The sequence below is a fragment of the Callionymus lyra genome, chromosome 1, assembly GCF_982586985.1.
Source record: "Callionymus lyra chromosome 1, fCalLyr1.hap1.1, whole genome shotgun sequence".
In the NCBI taxonomy this organism is placed as follows: Eukaryota; Metazoa; Chordata; class Actinopteri; order Syngnathiformes; family Callionymidae; genus Callionymus; species Callionymus lyra.
Genome location: NC_141818.1, coordinates 45,591,481 through 45,614,645, shown reverse-complemented (window position 1 = coordinate 45,614,645; position 23,165 = coordinate 45,591,481). Strand labels below are relative to the sequence as shown.

The window sequence follows — 23,165 nt, the reverse complement described above, 5'->3', positions numbered from 1 at the left end:
AAACAAATAACTAAAAGTGTGAATGAATCTCATAATATCCTTACTGATTACTTAAAAAATACTTAAAATAGTACTTTTGCCAAATAACGTGTTATTTCTATGTACAGTACATGAAAATATTCATTATTTCCTTTTGACAGTTTACACTTTTATTTATTTTTACATTTAATTATTTATGTATTTCGTTATTAAAAGGTTAATTTATTTATGTATTTACACATTTCGATTTTTATTTACAGTTACACACACAACATTAAATCAGAAGTCATTTATTTATTGTTTATTATTTATTTGTTTGGTTAGTCTTTTGTGTATTTTAATGGGTTTTTTTTAACGTAATAAATAATAAAATAAAATAAATAATATGTTGAAATAACAAGTATGTTGGTGTTTTGGGGATAAATGAGATAATCAGAAAAATACATTTATACATAAATATTGTAATGTTTCATAATTATACATAAATGTATAAATAAATTCCAAAACAAATAACTAAAAGTGTGAATGAATCTCATAATATCCTAACTAATTAATAAATTACTTAAAAAATACTTAAAATAGTACTTTTGCCAAATAACGTGTTATATCTATGTACATGCATATATTCATAATTTACTTTTTGACTTTTATTTATTTTTACATTTAATTATTTATGTATTTCGTTATTTAGACCTTTATTTATTTATGTATTTACACATTTCGATTTTTATTTAAAGTTACACACACAACATTGAATCAGAAGTATTTTAAGTAAGAATTTATTTATTGTTTATTATTTATATGTTTGGTTAGTCTTTTATGTATTTTAATGGTTTTTTTTTAATACTTTTCTCCTTTAAGGTAGAAGGGACTTTCCCACTGTAATAATAAATAATAATAATAAATAATAAAATAAAATCAATAATATGTTGAAATAACAAGAATGTTGGTGTTTTGGGGATAAATGAGATAATCAGAAAAATATATTTATACATAAATATTGTAATGTTTCATAATTATACATAAATGTATAAATAAATTCCAAAACAAATAACTAAAAGTGTGAATGAATCTCATAATATCCTTACTAATTTATAAATTACTTAAAAAATACTTAAAATAGTACTTTTGCCAAATAACGTGTTATATCTATGTACATGCATATATTCATAATTTACTTTTTGACTTTTATTTATTTTACATTTAATTATTTATGTATTTCGTTATTTAGACGTTCATTTATTTATGTATTTACACATTTCGATTTTTATTTACAGTTACACACACAACATTGACTCAGAAGTCATTTATTTATTGTTTATTTGTTATTTGTTTGGTTAGTCTTTTATGTATTTTTTTAACATAAATATCTATTTAGTTTTGTAGTTATACATTTAATTTGTTTTAATACTTTTGAAATTTAAGGTAGAAGACACTTTCCCGCCGTAATAATAAATAATAATAAAATAAAATAAATAATATGTTCAAATAACAAGTATGTTGGTGTTTTGGGGATAAATTAGATAATCAGAAAAATATATTTATACATAAATATTGTAATGTTTTATAATTATTCATAAATGTATACATATATTCCAAAACAAATAACTAAAAGTGTGAATGAATCTCATAATATCCTTACTGATTACTTAAAAAATACTTAAAATAGTACTTTTGCCAAATAACGTGTTATTTCTATGTACAGTACATGAAAATATTCATTATTTCCTTTTGACAGTTTACACTTTTATTTATTTTTACATTTAATTATTTATGTATTTCGTTATTAAAAGGTTAATTTATTTATGTATTTACACATTTCGATTTTTATTTACAGTTACACACACAACATTAAATCAGAAGTCATTTATTTATTGTTTATTATTTATTTGTTTGGTTAGTCTTTTGTGTATTTTAATGGGTTTTTTTTAACGTAATAAATAATAAAATAAAATAAATAATATGTTGAAATAACAAGTATGTTGGTGTTTTGGGGATAAATGAGATAATCAGAAAAATATATTTATACATAAATATTGTAATGTTTCATAATTATACATAAATGTATAAATAAATTCCAAAACAAATAACTAAAAGTGTGAATGTGTTAACTTCTTTATTTCTTTATTATTTATTTACACATTTCGGTTTTTATTTACACAGTTACACTAACATTGTTATCTATTAGTTTTGTAGTTATACATTTAATTTGTTTTAATACTTTTGTCATTTAAAGAACTACTGTTATGAGCTGTCAAACCACGTGACTCGCTCCTCCCTCCCCCCCCCCCCCGGCCAGGTAGGAGAAACTTTCCCGATGACGTCATCGTCTCTTCAGTCACTTTGGAAAGTCCGGAAGCCGCTGGACACTCAAACGGGGGAAAAAGCCGGGCAGTGGTCTGTCAGTGGGGTCAGGGGGGGTCACCAGCCATGGCCGAGTCCCAGCTGAGGTGCATGGAAGACGGCCAGATCGGCGTCCAGGTCCCGGAGACCAAACCAGAGTTCTACTACAGCGAGGAGCAGCGCGCGGCCGTCGAGGAGCTGCTGAGGAGCGGCGACGGAGCCTTCAAGACCCGCCTGAAGGAGGACCACGTCACGGACTTCCTGTCCGCCCGAGAGATCCGGGTTCTGCAGAACACCTTCAGGACCTACGAGACCCGCGAGGACGAGACCCATGAGGCGAGCGCCAGGGATGACGACGCGGACTCGGGGCTCCATTCCACCTACTGGCCCCAGATGTCGGACACCGAGGTCCCGCCTCTGGACCTCGGATGGCCCGGCGGGGGGTTCTTCAAGGGGGTGACCCGGGTGGCCATCCACACGCACCCGCCCAAAGACAACGGGCCGCACATCAAGGAGGTGGTGCGTCGACTCATCCAAGACGCCAACAAGGTTAGGATCAGGAACTTCATTCTGGAAGTTTTACCTCTTTTTTGGGGGCTTGGAAAGTTTTATTAAAGTTATCCCACATTTTTTTCAACTAAATAACCTGTTAATAATTAAAAATTAGTCAGGAATAAGCAATACATACAAGTAGTTTAAGTGTTTACAGGTTTAGTTTAAAATTATTCTATTGGCTTTTATAGGAACTTAAATTTGTGTCTATAATTATCGATTTTTGTTTAAAGAAGAGACTTGAATCGATGGTGACCAACTAAGCCAATAATTTAAATAAAATCACTTTTAACTCAGTTAAAACTCTATTATTCTCGCTTGTTAGGTTGTCTCACCCCCTCTCAGTGAACTCGTCATGTGCGTTAATAGTACTTTTACTTATATTGACGATTGTAAAAAGAAGAAAAAAAGAGAATTGCAAAGTTTAGAATAAAATCACTTTCAGATTCACTTTCTAACTTGGTAAAAACTCTTGCTTCTTACTCTATCTCACGCCCTCCCAGTTAAAATAAAAATAAAATAAAATAATTATTGTAAATTGTTTATTTTTCATCAATATGCATTAAATTATTCCTCATGGTCTTTTCTCTTCATTTCATTTCTTACCTCCTGCTTGCACTGCTTCCGGGATTGTACGTTCATGTGAGAGCTTTCATCATCATATTTGAGCGACATGTCACGTGTTGCCAGAAGAAATGTACCCGAGGCCTTCAGTCGCTTCAGAGCTGGCTCTTGTCCATTGACATCAACGTTGGCGACACAACGTCAGCGTTTCGGCGGCTACTCTTCTGATAGCTGCCAAGACGCTGAACGTGTTGAACACGTGACACGTGTCCTCTGATTGGATAGCACTGAGACTCGACACATGGAGCTAAAACGATGATTTGAGTTAATTTAACTGTTTGTTTTTCAACCAACAATGGCTGAAGAGCTTGATCTGGTCGCGGATATACTTGCAAAGCAATTTTCAAGAAGGATATTCCAAGAACAGCTGGACGTTGTTAAGAAAGTTATGTTAACTCCGAGACGAGTCTTTCACGAGCTTCAAAGGATTTATTTATTTCCTTATTTTTTTCTAAATAATGTTGGGCTTTATGAGATGAATAGAGGTGTTTGTGTTTCACTGCAGTTTAATGAGACTCAAATTTTGTTTCCTCACTTTAAGACATTTATTCTGGTTGATTTCATCGGTTCTCATTCCCGGGCGTCAGAGCTGACGCTTTGGTCTGGGCTGTCAATCGTTGATATGTTTGAAACTCTTAGCTTGACGCAGCTGCTGATTAATTTCTAGCTGTTCCTCCGTGTGTTGTTGTGTTACTAAGTTTCGATGCAGAGCGTGTGTGTCGTGGCCATGGAAACCACACAGACTGTAGTCGGAGTGATATTTTGATACAATGCACTGATGTTTTGTTTATGTGATGATGATCTAAACGTTTTATTGACCTATATTCAGTTCACGCTCAGATCTCTGTGGTGTTTAAAGAACCTTCAAGTAGTTATTGAGACGTGGATTCATTCAAACGTGCGACACTAAAGGCCTATCTGTGATATAAGGACCAAAATATAGGCTTATAACTCAAAAATAAATCACGTTCTGATTAAATAAAGTTTTACCTTACCTTATCTTACTTTCTAACTTGGTAAAAAAAACTCTCCCTTCTCACTCTGTCTCAACCCCAGACCTCATTCAGAGCATACTTTTACTAATAGTGTCGATTTGTCAAAAAAAGAGAATTGCAACGTTTAGAATCAATATATAAACTCGAATAAAAGCATGTTCTAAATCACTTTATAACTTGGTAAAAACTCTCTCTTCTTACTTTGTCTCACTCCCTCTCAGTGAACTCGTCACATGCTTTAAGAGCATACTTTTACTAATATTGTCGATTTAAAAAGGAAAAGAGAACCGCAAAGTTTAGATTCAATATATAGGCTTATAACTCAAATAAAATCATGTTTTAAATAACATTATAACTCTGTAAAACTCTCTTACTTTTTCTCACTCCCTCTCAGTGAACTTGTCACGTGCATTCAGAGCATACTTTTACTAATATTGTCGATTTAAAAAGGAAAAGAGAACCACAAAGTTTAGATTCAATATATGGGTTTATAACTTGAATAAAATCATGTTTTAAATAACTTTATAACTCTGTTAAGACGTTTCTATTTGTTCAGGCTTTTCCTTGAATTTCTCGAACTCCTGTGTTGTTCTCAGTATTATCTTGATCTTTAAAGTATGTACTTTTTTGAATATTGTTTTGATTGTCTAAGCGCTTTGTGACCCTGGTCTCGAAAAGCGCTGTATAAATAAATATTACTTACTTACTTACTTACTTACTTTTACTAATATTGTCGATTTAAAAAGGAAAAGAGAACCGCAAAGTTTAGATTCAATATATAGGCTTATAACTCGAATAAAATCATGTTCTAAATAACTTTATAACTCTGTAAAACTCTCTTACTTTTTCTCACTCCCTCTCAGTGAACTCGTCACGTGCATTCAGAGCATACTTTTACTAATATTGTCCATTTGGGGGGAAAAAAAGAGAAAAGCAAAGTTTAGAATCAATATAGGCTTATAACTCGAATAAAATCCCTTTCTGATTCACTTTTTAACTCGGTAAAAACTCTCGCTTCTCACCCCCTCTCAGTGAACTCGTCACGTGCATTCAGAGTATACGTTTACTAATATTGTCCATTTAACTCAAAGGTCGTGACCAGAGATCCAAAGATAAAAGAGCCTTTTAGCTCAGCTCTCACGCCTCGATAGTGACCACTCGGGGTCACCTTGAGCGTCAGAATTTGACTCCGGACTCGACATTTCTCGTCTCCTTCGCTCTTGTTCAAACACCGTCAGAACTTTTATGATCCTTCACTGCAAACTGCCGTCGAAACACGGGTCGAAGTCCAGAACATTTATTGAGTGACGAGTGAAGTACTCGGATCACAAACATGCTGACTGGTGTTTTTTTCAGAAGGATTTTCATTTGATTTTAAAAGAAACTTTGTTTGAAAAACTGATGTCAGAGCGCTGCAGTGTTTCCATGTGCTGCCCTTCAACTTGTTTGCTCACAGTGTGTCTCGGGTTCTGCTGACTCATCGTTTCCAGAGGAACTGTTGCTCGGTCCGGACCCTTCGATCCTGGAACGTCTCGCAGCACTTTCGGTTTCTCCGAAAATTTACCGAGTTCAGTTTAATGGCGTGTTATAAGTTCTTGGTGCGATAGATTTTCTCAACCAGTGGTGAGATTGACGGTCGGTTAGGCACCGACTCCTTTAGTGTCGGGATTTACAAGTATATAAACACAAAAGGGAAACTATGACGTTTAAAAAATATAGGATTTAATTAATAATTTCCCAAAAAGTCTATATTAAATTGTTCTAATATGTTGTGGGATGTTAGTCTACATCCTCTAGATCTATGGCAGTCATCGATTGAGGATAAATATTGATCTATAGCTTCGTAAACCTGACATCTTTGACTATGACATAGTTGAAATATTATGTTTTAATTATCAATTTATTTAAAGTTATATATTAAAAAAAACTAAAACCATATTTAATGATCTGAAACTTTAATTGGCTGAAAATCTAAATTTAGTTTTGAAACAATCAATAGATATAGAAAAAGATGAAGAGCTAATGAACAATTTAAAAAGCAAACATGAATTTAAACAGTATAGAGTATGACCGTGATAGAAAAGGATTACAAGGAAGACGCAACTGATTCAATGCTCTTAATTTGAAAGCCAGGTGTTTATTTCCTCGTATTGAATGGCATTTGGGGAAGTTACCATAAAATAAGACCCTTACAAACATTAAACTTTAATGGTTAGATGCAATGACTGTGGAAAACCAAGGCAAATAAACGTGTGATGGATTGCGCATTGAGAGGTGAGGCACTGCCTCACCTGCCTCCCCTGACCCTGTTCGAAACATATAATAATTGTTTTTTTAATTAAATTTACAATATTAATTTTATGAAACTAAAACCTTCCTCAATTGAATCCAGAATTGATTCCTTATATATCTCTCATTAGTCTTTCATGTATCATTTATTTGAATATTTATGACTAAAATAAACCATATGTGGACATTTTTCTAAAATCTGTATATACTTGTCATTTAACTTATTTTAATTTAAACTTATTAAATGATGTGTTTTTGCTTCTGTCTTATGATTTATTATTGTATTACTTACTTTCATTTTTCATTATCATTTTGCCATCGTCAACTTATTACTTATTGATATTTATAAATGATCTCTTTTAATGCAGTTTTGAATAATTAATATTCTGGTTTCAACTATTTATGTTTTGTATCGTCTTTATATCCATTTATTTTATTATTATATTATTATTTTTTAACATCTGGAGCAGCGAGGCGGATGGATGGTTGAAGTTAGCTTCAGAAAAAAATGAAAGAGAATGGAGGCTGAAAATAAAACAGGAAGTAAAACTAAGAGTGAGAATGAAACAGGTCTAGCAGGGATCGTCTTCCTTCCAGTAATTATCTTACATTTTCAGTCAGCATTTTGTTGCCGTCATTTATCCTCCTGGAACATATGTGAGTGAAGAGCGAGTCGTCGCTCTAGTCGTGGTTCGGTTCGGTCCGTTTGTGTCACACTCTGCTCCGTGACACACAGTTTGGGCACAAAAGGCTCTTTTTTCAGCTCGACAGAGTGACTTTTGTTGCTGAATTCAAGCTCTTTTTAGAAACACTCTGACGTGGGAACACGTCCCGTCATGTTGCATCTCGCATTTTCCCAGCAGCCTCAGAGGCGGAGCGTTCATCTGAGTCTTGACTATACGTATGAAACACACAATGAAGCGTCGGTACACACTTTTATTTGGGCTTTTACTAAGATGAACACTTTTTTTTATGTTAAAAATGTGGCGAATAAATGAATTAAATCATCTTTTTTTTAACTCCATATAATACAATCCTTTGGACGTCTGACAAAGCTTCATGAAGCATTTTCAGAGTCCACTAGATGGCGGTCTCTGCACTATTTTCATTTGTTTTGAACAATTGTTCTAATTAAACGTCATTTTTAAACTAGTGGCGCCACCTACTGTCCTCTAAACATCATGACACTGCTTCATGAAGCTTCATCAGATCATCACTAGTAAGAAAGTAACTAATGGTTATTTCTAAAGTGCCTTTCTAGACCAGGATCACAAAGCCCTCTAAGAATCAAAAACAAGTTTAAAAGATCGTGGAAATGTGAGTTCTTCTACCAGAGCGGCTCGGAATTCTCGCTGCAGAGTTTTGTATGAACTGCAGGCCAGTCATCCTTCTTGTTCAGACACGAAAATAAACTAATAAGTTTGTGTGTCTGTGTGTTGAATAATGAACTCAAGAAAAAAAAACCTCTTTGTTTAAAGACGTGGGACGTCATGAGGTCAGAGAAATACTCAAATCAGACAAATCACGTAGAAACTAATCATTTTATTTTGTATTTTATATATTATTACTTGTGACTATTACCCTTTTTTTGTGATATATTTCTGTGAGTGTGTATTGCCTTTCAAAGAAGTAACGATTAAAATAGCTTTAATATAATCTTAAAAAAGTTCAAGTTTTTCTTAATTGTTTCAAGTATATCACTCCTTTATTTATTTATGTTTTGCTCAGTCAACGTGGCCCCAAAATAAACGTAATTTCGCACCTCTGGTCAAAGTTTGCGCAGGTTTTCTGGGAGGATCGACTGAGCAAAGAAGCTCCGTTGAAATCCAGACTTTCCACATACCTGATGTTTGATCAATGAAGTTGTCACTCCGGGCCACAATCTGTTGATCTTGAGTTGTTTGAATGCTTTGATTGCTCCTCTTCTGTTGAACCCAAATACAGAAAAAAAAAAAAAAAAGTATTTTAAACATCTTATTTCCTGCAGCGTACGCTGTTGTTCCCTATGATCTGTTGGCTCCCTCTAGTGGTCAAATCGTTTCGTTTCAGTTTAACAAACTTTTAGTGCAGAGATATGCCAATCTTATCTTATCTTATTATATGTCCAAATGCCAAATGTTTGCTTTAAAACATGCGTGCAACTTTTATTTTTAAAAGGCGAACAACATAGACCTTTTTAATTTATTATTTCTTTGTTTAATTGTGTTGTGTGTTTGCTTTTATTTTAATTAATAAAATTATATAGGTATTCATTTTATTTCAAATTTATTTATAAGTTAATGTATGTATTTTCTTTTAAAATAATGTTGAATTTTAACTTTATTTATACATGACATAAATACATTGTTAATTTGTTTCAACAATGTAATTTAATTCTCAAGTCAATCCTCTCACTTTTCTACAGTTACTTTATGAATTAATTATTAATACTCCACCATTTTTTTAGTAAAAATGTTAAAGAAAATACAAACTATTCAGAAAATATTTATATTGAGCGTGAACTTTGACCTTTATTGTTGTTGCTGTAGAACAACAGACTGTAAGTGGAAAACAAACAACTTTCCGACTCACAAAACATTCCGTGTTGCAGGTGATCGCCGTGGTGATGGACATGCTCACCGACGTCCACATCCTGCAGGACCTGATGGACGCCGCCCACCGTCGATCCGTGCCGGTCTACATCTTGCTGGACGCTCAGGGCGTGCCGCATTTCCTCGACATGTGCTCCCGGCTGAAGATCGGGGCGCAGCACCTCCGGGTAGAAACACGACCCATAATCGAGTTGTATCGTCACGTGTTAAATCGATGATCTTTAACACGTACCTGGTTCTCAATATGTTCCTCTGCAGAACATTCGGGCCAGAACTCTCCAGGGGATCGGCCTCCACCTGTCTTTCGGTCGACTGCCCGGCTCGCTGTGTAACAAGTACATGCTGGTGGACGGAGACAAGGTCATGTTTGGATCCTACAGGTAGGAAAACCTTTGTCTTGATGCATCCATCCATCCATCCATCCATCATCCATCCATTCATCCATCCATCCATGCATCCATCCATCCATCCATGCATCCATCCATCCATCCATCCATCCATCCATCCATCCATCCATGCATCCATCCATGCATGCATCCATCCATCCATCCATCCATCATCCATCCATGCATCTGTCCATCCATCCATGCATCCATGCGCCCATCCATCCATCCATGCATCCATCCATCCATCCATCCATGCATCCATCCATCCATCCATCCATGCATCCATGCATCTGTCCATCCATCCATGCATCCATGCGCCCATCCGTCCATCCATCCATCCATCCATCCATCCATCCATGCATCCATCCATCCATGCATCCATCCATCCATGCATCCATCCATGCATCCATCCATCCATCCATCCATCCATGCATCCATCCATCCATCCATCCATCCATCCATGCATCCATCCATCATCCATCCATGCATCCATCCATCCATGCATCCATCCATCATCCATCCATGCATCTGTCCATCCATCCATGCATCCATGCGCCCATCCGTCCATCCGTCCGTCCGTCCGTCCATCCATCCATCCATCCATGCATCCATCCATCCATGCATCCATCCATCCATGCATCCATGCATCTGTCCATCCATCCATCCATCCGTCCGTCCATCCATCCATCCATCCATGCATCCATCCATCCATGCATCCATCCATCCATGCATCCATCCATCCATCCATCCATGCATCCATGCATCCATGCATCCATCCACTACAGAGCCTCCACATTCAGGAACTAGTTTTGTACAGGAAATTTGCATTTTTTATAAAAAATAATCAGATATTCCGAGTCCTTGTGAAAAAAACTTCATGTATTTAAAAAGTTTGTCTGTAGTCAAGGGCAATACAATACAAATTTTAGGAAAATCCACTGGTTGAGAAATGTCAAATGTAAGAAATGAATCGTCAATTCATGATGTAACCTGAAATTACTCACTTATTATTCATATAATAAATCATATTATTTTGTATGACAGTAGATGTAATCATATGATTGAAAAAGTACACATAAAACGGTAGTGATGGTTCTGATGAAGCTTCATGAAGCAGTGTCATTATTTTCAGAGTCCACTAGAGGGTAGTCTATGCACTACTAAAAAATGTTCTAATGGAACATCATTTTTAAACTGATGGCGCCACCTACTGACCTCTAAACAACATGACACTGTTTCATGAAGCTTCATTAGACCATCACTAGTTAAAAGTTTACTGTGACAGAGATTTAAAAAAAAAAACTGTGACCCAATTTTGAAATTCAGGAGTCATTTCTTTTTTTACTCTGTGCAGACTTCACTTCCATTTTACGACCTTTGAACAAAAATTAATTGAAAAAAAGGCAACATTTTTTTGACACTTCATCACCTATGGCTAACAAATGTTGTTTCACAATAAAAGCTCCTTACTTGGACCTTTTCTTTTCCGTGTTTCAGTTTCTCCTGGTCGACCGCTCGCATGGATCGGAACATGATCACCATCATGACGGGACAGGTGGTCGACTTCTTCGACCAGGACTTCAGGGAGCTTTATGCCATCTCAGAAAAGCTGAACCTCTTTAAAGAGTTCCACATAAACGCCGCCACCGCCAGCACGACCTCGACGCTGCGGACCAGGGCCGGACCCAAGCGGCCGCCTTTACCCGCCACCACTTCCCGCTTCCAGGTCAGCTTAGGAGACTCGCGCAACGCCGAGATTCAGGTCCCGGCACACAAATACTACAACCCCAAATACTCTCTGGTGTTCGGAGACCAACCACAGCCGACTTTTAAGAAACCTTCGGTCCTGTCAGTCCCGGAGGAGTCGGCGAGCGAGAAAATGGACAGACTGACTCCACTTCCCTCAGATGCACCCTTCGAAGTTTTTAACAGGAACACGGGAACAAAAAAAGAGAGCAAGAGTTGGAAGATGCCTTCCAGAAAAAAGTCGTCCAGTAAGCAGTCGGTGACCAGTCTGGTGGAGAGCACCACGCAGTCGACAGCGGGAATCATTCAGGACCAGATGGACGAGGACTTTGTGGTGGTACCCAAACGCCAGTCCAAGAGGAACACCAAGAGCAGACGGGACAAGAAGACGGATTCTGATCAAACTGTGAATACTGCACCAGATAGCCAGAGTAAGCGCTTTCGTCATATTTCAAACTGTATTTAAGAATGTAGTATTTTTGTGTGAATCAAGAACAACAATCTCACCACAAATTCTTTTGTCTTTGCAGGTGTGAAAAGCCGACGCCATAAAAGGTCCTGCGTTGTTTCCTGAAACAAACTTTTTTTACTGCAAAAAATCGATTGTTTTTCAAGGTTTTTAAAGACTTCACGAATGACTATTTTCCTGCTTTTATTGCGAATAGAAAATCATCATAATGGGTGCATATCTTTTTATAGTATTTCTGGACTTCTCCAGAATCATGACGAACCAGTACGGCATCCAAACCGTCGACATGTCATTTAAAAGTATGTCATCTATGAAAAGCTTGAATGATTCGGCCACCAGAGGGCGCCCCCAACGGCAACGACTAATCGCTAGATGAGAACAAAAATTCCAGTCACACTAAATCACAAGTCAGGTCAAAAGAAATACCCACAAGTACTCCACGACTTGCTATGTCTTGTTAAAAGCAACTGCATTTTACTGTTTATTTTTACGTTTTTACCTTTTCTTATGCACATAAATGAACAAAAACCTCCCTATGTTCCCTGTTTTCTAAATAATAAAGTCAGACAACAAATAAACTTATCAGATTATTAGTTTAAGTTTGAAAAAAAAAAAAAAAACTAAAAGTCAACCTGGATCACCTTCTAACCGTCAGACGTCACTTGTCAATGCATTCACTTCCTGTTGCTCATGATAAGAAAAAAGAGCAGAGGCGGGCAGGAAGTAAGAATTTGTAGGTCGTGCATAAAACAAGGAAGTGAGAAGGAGTCATTTCTTATGTCCAAAATACCTATAATTTAATACATGTTAATATGATAAAAAATCAAGGATCGTGATGGTAGTGACACGATAATTAATGTATTTGAAGATAAACTTCAGATTCATAATCGATCAAGTTTCACTGACTTAAGACGGAAACTGAGTGGGGAAAAAATAGCAAAATTCTTTAACTTTCAACTCTGAAAATGAGAAGCTTCATGAAGCTTTTCCAAGTCCATCACATTTTTTCAATTTGCCATTACTGAACTGATCATATGTGACATGTCAGACGAGTTAAAGTACTTTCAGCCCCGGGTTGTCCTCGGACAATGAGGGAAAGGGTTCGCGCAAAAATGGACGGGTGAAGCTTCACGAAGCGTTGTCTAATTCTCCAGTAGCTCAGTAGGTGGCGCCTCGGTTTAAAAAAATAATGTGATGTTTTAAAAAGAATAGCAGTTCAAAGCAATCGATTATAGACGGTGCCATCTGGTGGGTTCTGAGAATAAGAACACCGTTTCATGAAGCTTCATCAACACGTCAATAATTCAGGAGGTGGGTTTATAGTGTGTTTTACAGGTTCGCTCTTGCACCTTCAGTGTGAATCCTCATCTTACCATCTGGCCATAATAGCCATTTGCTGCACAATCGGATCAGGGATGCATTTTGTAGAAGTTTTATTAAATACTGGTAATGTTGAAACGGTGTGAGTCCATAAACGGTTACTGAAAATGTGCTGATGAAGCTTCATGAAACAGTGTCATGTTGTTTAGAGGTCAGTAGGTGGCGCCATCAGTTTAAAAATGATGTTTCATTAGAACAGTTGTTCAAAACAAAGGAAAATAGTGCAGAGACCACCATCTAGTGGACTCTGAAGATAATGACACTTTCATGAAGCTTCATCAAACCATCACTACCTAAAATTGTGCCTAACTAATGAAATGTGTAAAAAAATAAATAAAAGCTTTTTTTTAATATTAAAATGGCTGTTCTGGTTATATGATTTGGTCAAATGCTACTTTTACACTTTTGAGTTTGGTTCTGTCAGTATAATTTTAAGGCGGCTGCATGAGGGATTTTGCCAAAATGTTCCAATGGCAGATCACTGGTAGAATAAATACATGTAAGTGTTAGTATTTATAGATTGTTTTCTAGACCAGGGTCACAAAGCGAGAGTCAAAGTCGAAAGCCAGTGTAGAGTTTGAAGGATCAGAGAAATGTGAGTTCTTCTACTAGAGCGGCTCAGAATTCTTGCTGCAGAGTTTTGTATGAACTGCAGGCGAGACACATCCTTCTGGTTTAGACACCAAAATAAACTGTTAAAATAGTATAAACGAGAAGTCACAAACACATGGTTAACAAGCTCCAGATCATGTTGTGACATCATTTTCCTAAGTTTAGAGATTTTTCTCAGTTGAAGGAAACCGTTTCAGGTCAGTTTTCTGCAGTGTTGAACAAGAGACATGTCTTTATCAAATACAACACCCAGGTTTCTCAGGCTCAGTTTGACAGACTGACCTAAGTCACCCAAGTACTGACTCAACCCTGGAACCTTATGTTGAATGTTTGTATTGTATAGACAACAAAAATCATCAGTTTCTAAAGTAGAAACATACATTGTAAATTCATCAAGATCAACAGTTAGTTACAGAGTACAAACATATTTTTAAATACACATGCAAAACTGTCATTCGCGAGAAGTCAAACAACAAAAGTTTCACAGAGAAATGTTACAGGATGTTCGTGTCACGTGCAACCAGAAAGAGGAACCGATGTTGGCTCTTCTGTTTAAAAAAAAACAACTGAACAACACTTTTTAACTGCTAGGGCTTTACACTGAAAGAAACAATATTTACATGTTTAAAAATAGATATTGCACTGCTTGTTTGTACTGCTAAAGGTTTGTTTCTGAAGTCTGACACTCTGATTAAACTGAAGTAGAACTTTTACTCGGTTTCGACTCACCCTCATGTCGACTAAGGGTTCAGAAACTTTTGAGAGTTATAAGCAGAAATGTATCTTCATATGACGGCTCGCTAACAAACTTTACTTTGTCCTCATCGTCCAAAAAGACATCTTAAAACATCCAAATACCTCCATACTACTCGTCAGTCACATCCCTCTTGTATTGAAGCCTCGACATGAGGAATTGTTTTGAAAAAACTTAAATAAGGTTGTATTTAAAGGTTGTTTGTAGCAGAAGCTAAAAGGCTAACATGCTACATAGACAGCGTAGACAGCTGGCACCGGGAGAGTTAGACGGAGTGTTGAATACAGACGAGCAGTATGAAGGGATTTGGATGTTTTTGAGTGTCTTTTTGGTTGGAGAAAAGTAGGCCCAGGACCATAAAATGAACAAACATTTCTGCCTGTAACTCTAAAACGACACAGATAACTCTGGGATAAATCCCAACCCTTGGTGAGGGTGAGTAGAAAATGAGTGAAGTCTGAATTTGAGGTGAACCATCACTTCAAGGTGATGAAGAATGATGGTGACAGGTTTGACTCTAAAGGTAGAAGGACGCGTGTCATTATACGTCCTCCACGTTCCAGTTGCACCATTTCCCTCAAGCAGCCGACGTCGGCGTGTCGACAGTGATTCACTCTTTTACTCTTTTTTTTTGTTCCAGTTTGTAAAAATGAGAAGTAAAAAAGTCTTTTTTTTCCCCCCCGAGTCCACGTTTGAGACGCTCAATCCCGTTCAGCCTGGTTCATGAGCTTTTTCTTCCTCGTCGACACCAGGTCGTAGAAGGGATCCCTGGTGATGCTGGCCCTGTGCGGAGACATGAGGAAGTCGGCTACTTCTTTATTTTGTTTTTGTTCCAGGAGTGCTAAAATATACCGTGTGTGCGGCCTGACCTGATGGCTTCGATCCAGGAATCTCTCTCTGTGGCGTTGGACGCACATATGGTGTACGACTGATGCTTTCCTTCCACAACGCGTCCGTCCGTTTCCGTTTTGCAGGCTTTAATCTTCTGCCCTCGACTGTTGGGGTTGTAAAGCTCCAGACAAAACTGCACGACATCGAAATAAATTCCAGTTAAGGAGTGTCGAAAAAACTTTAAAAACATAAAAACACTTACAGATTTTCGAGCGTATGACGCTTCTCTCACACAAAGGTTCTCCAGAGGAATGATGCCTCTCGGCTCTTTGTCCTGTCGATAAAGTTTGAGACAAATTGTCATTTATTTAAAGTGACAAATCACAGAAATTAATGTTAAGACACGTAACACTCATTAACACTTAGTAAGATTAAAAAAAAAAGCAGGTCTTAGTAAATCACCAAAGGTGAGAAAAACCTTGGTTCTAATTACAGGCAGAAACCTGGAGCAGAACCAGACTCGTGTGTGGACAGCCTAACCAGCTGAGAAGTAAAACATCTGCATCATGGGAAATAACCATAAATAATAATGTTGGTTGTCCCACAGAACCCTTGTGTTACCTCAAAGGCCTGAAAACAAATGTGTTTGTGGTATCCCTTGTGTTGTCCTTGGGTCAAGGTAACAGACCTCCCTGGCTTCCAGGAATACATATGCAGTGGTGGAGGTCGTTCACCTTGACCTAGTGTAAACACAAGGGATACTAACACATTTGTTTTCAGGACTTCGGAGTCCACTTGACCCTGAGATGACACAAGTTATTTTTGTTCCTCTTTGTGTAACCAATATAGACCACATTATTTTTTGAGGCTGATATTATGACCTCCAGATAAAAAAAAAGTAAAAATAAATTGCATAGACTTCGTGCTTCACTCAGTTTACTGGTTTAATTTGTTGATCCATCATCTACATTTCAAGGGGCCTCAGGTTCATTTTACTTCAAAAATTCCATTTTTTTGTCAAAACAAAACACACTTCAGACAGAAATGATACCAATTGTTTGTTTCTTCCTGTGTTGCCCGGCAACAAATGTCTCAGGGACTGGTTCCTGCCCCAGTCTGAGCCCAGTTAGAGTTTCGTTTCTCGAGAAATGTCAGTTTGTGCATTAAGATGCAGTGACCTTCAGCAAGATAAGGGTCATGCAGGCCTATGACGCTGCGCTCACTCACTCATACAAAAAAACGGTCTTTGCTGGCTGCGTTCAGCAACAAATGAACAATCTGTTTGTATTCAAGTGTGTCGTCCTCTGAGCGATGGAATAAAAAGAACTTCAGTGGTTTAGGACGAGTCGTGAGAAGCGCCTCTTCACCCCTTTGCCGGTGGTAAAAACTGGATTCTGACTCTGTTTGTTATTCTAACGCTTGTCTCTGTTCTCGTTCAGATTGTCCGGGAGAAAATCCCTGACAGTCAATACTTATTATACGATACATTTAGGATACGTTACAAATACTCCTACCGTTGTGTACTCGAAGTAATAGAGGCAGTTGTCGGTCAGAATGAACCATCGTCTCTTCCAGGTCTTCACTCGACCCCCTTACGAAGATGTGGGCGAGGAAAAAAAAGTTCAAAACAAAAGAAGAAAGATGAGTTGAGGATCAGTCATACCGAGCTTGAGCAGCCAGCCCTCTCTGTCGGGGTTGAAGAAAGTGTGCGTGAGGTCGTTGCCATCGTCTTCTGGGATTTTGAACGGCTCGCTCCGGATACTGTCGTAAAGTTTCTGAAAGCAAAAAAAGGCAAATTTATCAGCTTCAGTCTGAGGGCTGTGCTGATAAATCTTCTCAAGTTCTTATGTTTATGATTGTCTTCTTATTTTTCATTTGAATTTGTCTCGCGTGCATAAGAAACCATGATATATTAGAACTTTAGACACAAAATCCCAACACTCTCAGTAACGGTTAATAACTAATCAACCTGAACTACTCGCATGATTCTTTGCCGCCCAGCTGACCAATTATGACTTTTGATCCCTTCAGTATTTACCATTTACCAACTGAATTTTTTTTTTCAAGGCATTATTTATTTTCTTACATAATTGACACGAAATAAGTTACTTTAAAAAATGTACTAACTCTGTTTTTCCAAGATGTGTAGGAGTAAAAGAGAGATATTGCATTGTATTTGGGACCCTGGTCTAAGAAAAGCACAAATATTACTTACTTATTAAAAAATCTCTATTTGTACAGAGCTATTAATTGTGTTTCTTTAATTGTATCTTAAATATATGTTTGACTCTATTGTATCATCAGTGTGTGTCTATTTGTACAAAAGTCACTTTTCAATACATTAGAAAATTATCTTAAGCCCCGCCCACTGATTTATTTTTTATTTTTTCTGGAGCTAGAATCTTTTTACCATAACCACACCCACTCTACTGTGATTGGCCAAACATTGAGGTTTTGTCACAGTGCGTCATCAATCCATGGGACTCGTTGTATAAACAAAGCAGGGGGTGATTACATATGGCTGGAAGAGGAGTGAAGCCATTATTATGTCATAATGGACTACGCTCTCGTAACCTCTCGTTCGCCCAGATTTCAGATCAACTTTATAAAGTAATAAGTTGAAAACATGGTCATGATGAGGAACTTACTGCATCTTGGAGAGGAAGATTCAACATTTGAAACATGTGAGTGAGTCAGGAGAGTTAGGTTTTCACATGAGTTGCCTATTAAGTGTACTTTGGTAATTAAGAATAACTGAGTATTTACCTAATACTCAGTTATTCTTTCCCTCAGTTATTCGGACCCTTCAGTATTGGAAGGGTCCGTCTCTAATTCTCAGAAGTACTTGCATGTCTATGACTATGTAAAAGCTAACTATAGCCTATGATATTATGGAAATAATGAGTCAAAGCTCAACAGGAACACCCACTGTCTAACTGACTTCTCAGATCGAACGGACATTTCAGGTCTTAAAGTCTCGAGTAACGGAAACTAAGGGTTGATCTTGCATGTCTGTTATAACCTTTTACCAAAAACCACCGAGTATTCTGGCTTCTGATTGGCTCGACGTCTAGGCGTCATTACCGAGAGCAGCTCCTCCGGCAGGTCGCCGCCGTTGTTGATGCCTCTGTTCATGGAGAAGAATCGCTCCAGGGTGGTTTTGTCTTTGACGTTCGGGTTGTGGAGGCTGGTGTTCAGCATGATGATGGCGAACGACAGGATGTAGCACGTGTCTGCGGTCGCCCGGGAACGAGAAGAAACAACAGTCAAACTTTGAACTGATGGGGCGTAAGAGGAATCAAAAGTCACAACGAGAAGTTCGTTTAAAGGGTTTTTAGGGAAGTCAAGGGAGGATATTGAGAAAGGCGTACCCGTGGACTGGAAGACCTCGTTGTTGCAGCTGCAGTAGCGTGCAGCGAACGCTTCCATCATGCGGTCGATCTTCTGAGCTTCACCGGGAAGGCGGAAGCTCCACAAAAACTGTCTGTGTCACACACACACACACACACACACACATACACACACAGAAGTATTTGTTTTAAAATGCGTCCAGAGAATCCATGGCTTGATAAGGTACGTTACCTCAGCGCCTGGACCAGATTCAGATCCGAGAACTCGTGAAGTTCCACAAATGCCTTCAAAGTCTGAAGGTGGATTTGGTCTCTAAAACAAAGAATTGTGCACTTACTGATGCTGTATCCAGAGAGAGTCAACTTTCTGAAACTCATGTACAGACCAGTTAAAATGTCCTTTTATGACATTGAAATTCTAGTTGTGACGTTTACTTTTATCTTTCTTATGGTTTTATATACAAACGTGTCTCATCAATTGTTCTCTTTATATATATATATTGTGACCCTGGTCTAGAAAGGCGCTATATAAATAGAGATTATTATTATTATTATTATTATATTTCTTATTCGTCTTTCATTTAATTATGTGTTTTTTTTTTTTTTTTAATAAATAAGTGTAATTTATTTCCTTTAATGTGTTCTTACCTTTAAAAACACCTTTTTTTATGTGTTTATTTATTTATATATATTATCTCATTATCCATGAAAAAAAACGAAATGATATATATCTTTCCCCAATTTATTTCTAATTAAAAAAGGCAACAATAATGAATTTTAGTTTTTATTGTGTAATCCCGCTATAAATTATTGTGCGTATGTTATCGTTCCATTCTTAAATTGTTGTCGCACATCCCGCACCTTTCTCCGAGGAATTCTCCGATGGCAGTCTTGTTGAGACCTTCCTCCTTGTAGAGGAACTCTGAAATGGACTCGGCGCTTCCGTCCAGCAGCTTTCTCTCCACCAGAAACTCTATCCCCTTCAAAAATAAATGTTTTTGTTTTTCACCAACATTGTCACTCGTTTCAAACGTGTTCTCATTGTCAACATCACATACACTAAAACATGTACGACTGAACTGAGTTTTTCTTTCCAAACATGAAGTTGTGTAGAGTTAATGAAAAAAATGGATCTATCGTTCAGCATTTGCTTTGATCGTTTTTTTCTCTTCAACTTAAACGTGCCTTAGAAGTAATGACGCCATTTTGAAGACAATCTACACTTTATAATCTGTTGCTTTCAGAAACTCATCTAATGTTTGCTCACATCATATTTTAATCGAAGAGAAAATATCATCTGAGCTCTGACAACGTGTTTCCATGATGCTTCAGTAGTGATGAACTGATGAAGCTTCATGAAACAGTGTCATGTTGTTAAGAGGTCAGTAGGTGGCGCCATCAGTTTAACAATTATGTTACGTTCAAAACAAAAGGAAAATAGTGCAGAGACCGCCATCTAGTGGACTCTGAAAATAATGACACTGCTTCATGAAGCTTCATCAGATCAAGCTGACCTACACTATGTCCCGTTCTGTAAGTACCAAGATGAAAATACTTGATACCTTTTTGGGATCCATGTTGAACTTTTTCTTCCCATTTAAGAATTGTTTGCTTTTCTCCAACGTCTTGCTGCAGTCGATGGACGCTGTGGACTCTAGTATTTCACTCATTATATTTTCAATTTCCAACTTTAGCTTCTACAGAGGAAAGAAGGAGAACATTGTTCAGATGTACAGTATATATATATATATATATATATATATATATTACACAGTATATCTTGAGTACCTGGATGTCATCCAAGAGGTCTTTCTTGTACATCTTTATGCACTCAAGCTCCATTTTCTCATTTGCGGTGAAGTCTGATGAAACTGAAAAGGCACAAATAGACAAAGACGGACAAACAAAAAAAAGATAGTATTAGTTGTAATGCCAGATAAATCATATATAGAATGATACAAGTACCATAATTGAGCATAGTATGGGATTAGAGGTGTACAAATATACAGAAATTAAGTAGGAAATACACATGGATGGATGGATGGATGGATGGATGGATGGATGGATGGATGGATGGATGGATGGATGGATGGATGGATGGATGGATGGATGGATGGATGGATGGATGGATGGATGGATGGATGGATGGATGGATGGATGGATTGGACGGATGGACGGACGGATAGATAGATAGATAGATAGATAGATAGATAGATAGATAGATAGATAGATAGATAGATAGATAGATAGATAGATAGATAGATAGATAGATAGATAGATAGATAGATAGATAGATAGATAGATAGATAGATAGATAGATAGATAGATAGATAGATAGATAGATAGATAGATAGATAGATAGATAGATAGATAGATAGATAGATAGATAGATAGATAGATAGATAGATAGATAGATAGATAGATAGATAGATAGATAGATAGATAGATAGATAGATAGATAGATAGATAGATAGATAGATAGATAGATAGATAGATAGATAGATAGATAGATAGATAGATAGATAGATAGATAGATAGATAGATAGATAGATAGATAGATAGATAGATAGATAGATAGATAGATAGATAGATAGATAGATAGATAGATAGATAGATAGATAGATAGATAGATAGATAGATAGATAGATAGATAGATAGATAGATAGATAGATAGATAGATAGATAGATAGATAGATAGATAGATAGATAGATAGATAGATAGATAGATAGATAGATAGATAGATAGATAGATAGATAGATAGATAGATAGATAGATAGATAGATAGATAGATAGATAGATAGATAGATAGATAGATAGATAGATAGATAGATAGATAGATAGATAGATAGATAGATAGATAGATAGATAGATAGATAGATAGATAGATAGATAGATAGATAGATAGATAGATAGATAGATAGATAGATAGATAGATAGATAGATAGATAGATAGATAGATAGATAGATAGATAGATAGATAGATAGATAGATAGATAGATAGATAGATAGTCATAGAACATAAAAATAATAAACATAAAATTAAAAATGAATCATCATTTAAAGTGTAAATATTTCTACTTTTATTTATTGTCATCCTTATTATTTGTTGAACAAAACTATGGTTAAAATGGCTTTTATTGAAAACATGGGTAAAAAAAATAAAATGAATGCATGTGTTTTATTAGATTTAATTGCCTTGAAAAAATGTTACATTTTATAAATCATAAATTGTATGTGTTGTATCCTTTTAGATCATTTAGAGTAATTATTCCATGTCTCTGTCTTCAGGCGTAAATAGAACGGCATATAAACTCTCCCAGTAAATGATGTTAAATTAAAAAGTACTTTACTCACCCATTGTGCAGTCGGTCATTGAAAGAAAGAGGCGATGAACGGTCGACGTATGAGATGAGACACCTCTCCACCGACAGCAGCAGGAAGTGAAAGAGGGCGAGGATGTGGAGTGACGCCACCTCTTCCTTCTTCTTCAAAATTGTCACTTTTGAGTCGAAAATGAATGAAACTCTTCAATCATCACTGATATATGTATATATGTACATATATATGTGTGTTTGAACCATAATATTTGGGTTTTAAAGTGTCATTTATTTTGTATCGTTATGATAGTAATTGATGCTGAAGGAAAAATGTGAATTAATGTTGTTAAATTAAGTGGTTTAATCTTGAAAAGAAGGTTAATTCTTAATCATTTGTTTTTAACCTAATGACCTGTGGCAGGACTTGAGTTCACAGGATGCTGAGGAATAGAAGGGTGAACAGCTGCCATCTAGTGGTTGGAAAGAAACACCGCAATGTAAAAAAAAACGAGCACAGGTGTGACCGAGGACTGAGCGAGAAAAAAAAACAGAAGTAAAAGCAGGAACTTTTTTTTTATCTTATTCAATACACTCAACACATTTTGTGAAAACGTTTTTTTCCCCAGAAACCCACATCCAGTCACGTTTTGTTCGCTTAAACGTAAATTGAGAAACTGACGAATACAATTTTTATTTTTAAAAATGCTGGAAATTTTGAAGTTAACAAAATGTTGTTTCGTAATCTTGAGAATCTGGGAAAATCAGAAGGAAAACATTTGGACACTGGAAACAAAAGGAAATAAATTATTAAAAAAGACAAATGAAAGAAAACTTCAAAAACCTTTTTCAGATCCACGATTATAATGTTAATTTATATATATATATATATATACATACACACACAAACACGCACGCAGGCACACGCACACACACACACTTGCACACA

The 23,165-nt window shown here is 36.6% G+C and overlaps 3 protein-coding genes across 3 annotated transcripts in view; 1 reads left to right on the top strand and 2 right to left on the bottom strand.

Moving 5' to 3' along the window:
- The first annotated feature begins 2,311 nt into the window (after nucleotides 1-2,311).
- On the top strand, nucleotides 2,312-12,504 carry sack1fb (scaffolding CK1 anchoring protein Fb). Its single transcript, XM_087809869.1, has 5 exons — nucleotides 2,312-2,871; nucleotides 9,373-9,540; nucleotides 9,632-9,753; nucleotides 11,257-11,936; nucleotides 12,036-12,504. The coding sequence occupies exons 1-5, from the start codon at nucleotides 2,410-2,412 to the stop codon at nucleotides 12,077-12,079; spliced, it is 1,476 nt and encodes a 491-aa protein (XP_087665995.1). The 5' UTR covers nucleotides 2,312-2,409; the 3' UTR covers nucleotides 12,080-12,504.
- Nucleotides 12,505-14,283: 1,779 nt separating this feature from the next.
- On the bottom strand, nucleotides 14,284-22,326 carry cyth4b (cytohesin 4b). Its single transcript, XM_087809983.1, has 12 exons — nucleotides 22,257-22,326; nucleotides 20,690-20,772; nucleotides 20,464-20,598; nucleotides 19,763-19,881; nucleotides 19,134-19,214; nucleotides 18,923-19,035; nucleotides 18,636-18,784; nucleotides 17,215-17,326; nucleotides 17,066-17,142; nucleotides 15,814-15,885; nucleotides 15,590-15,744; nucleotides 14,284-15,503 (listed from the first exon to the last, which is right to left on the bottom strand). The coding sequence occupies exons 1-12, from the start codon at nucleotides 22,273-22,275 to the stop codon at nucleotides 15,422-15,424; spliced, it is 1,197 nt and encodes a 398-aa protein (XP_087666109.1). The 5' UTR covers nucleotides 22,276-22,326; the 3' UTR covers nucleotides 14,284-15,421.
- Nucleotides 19,280-23,165, bottom strand: part of sun2 (Sad1 and UNC84 domain containing 2) — a 332,438-nt gene continuing 328,552 nt past the window's right edge. The window contains exon 17 of the transcript XR_015713446.1: nucleotides 19,280-19,466. The gene's annotated coding sequence lies outside the window, so the exon portion shown is untranslated. The remainder of the gene's footprint in view (nucleotides 19,467-23,165) is intronic.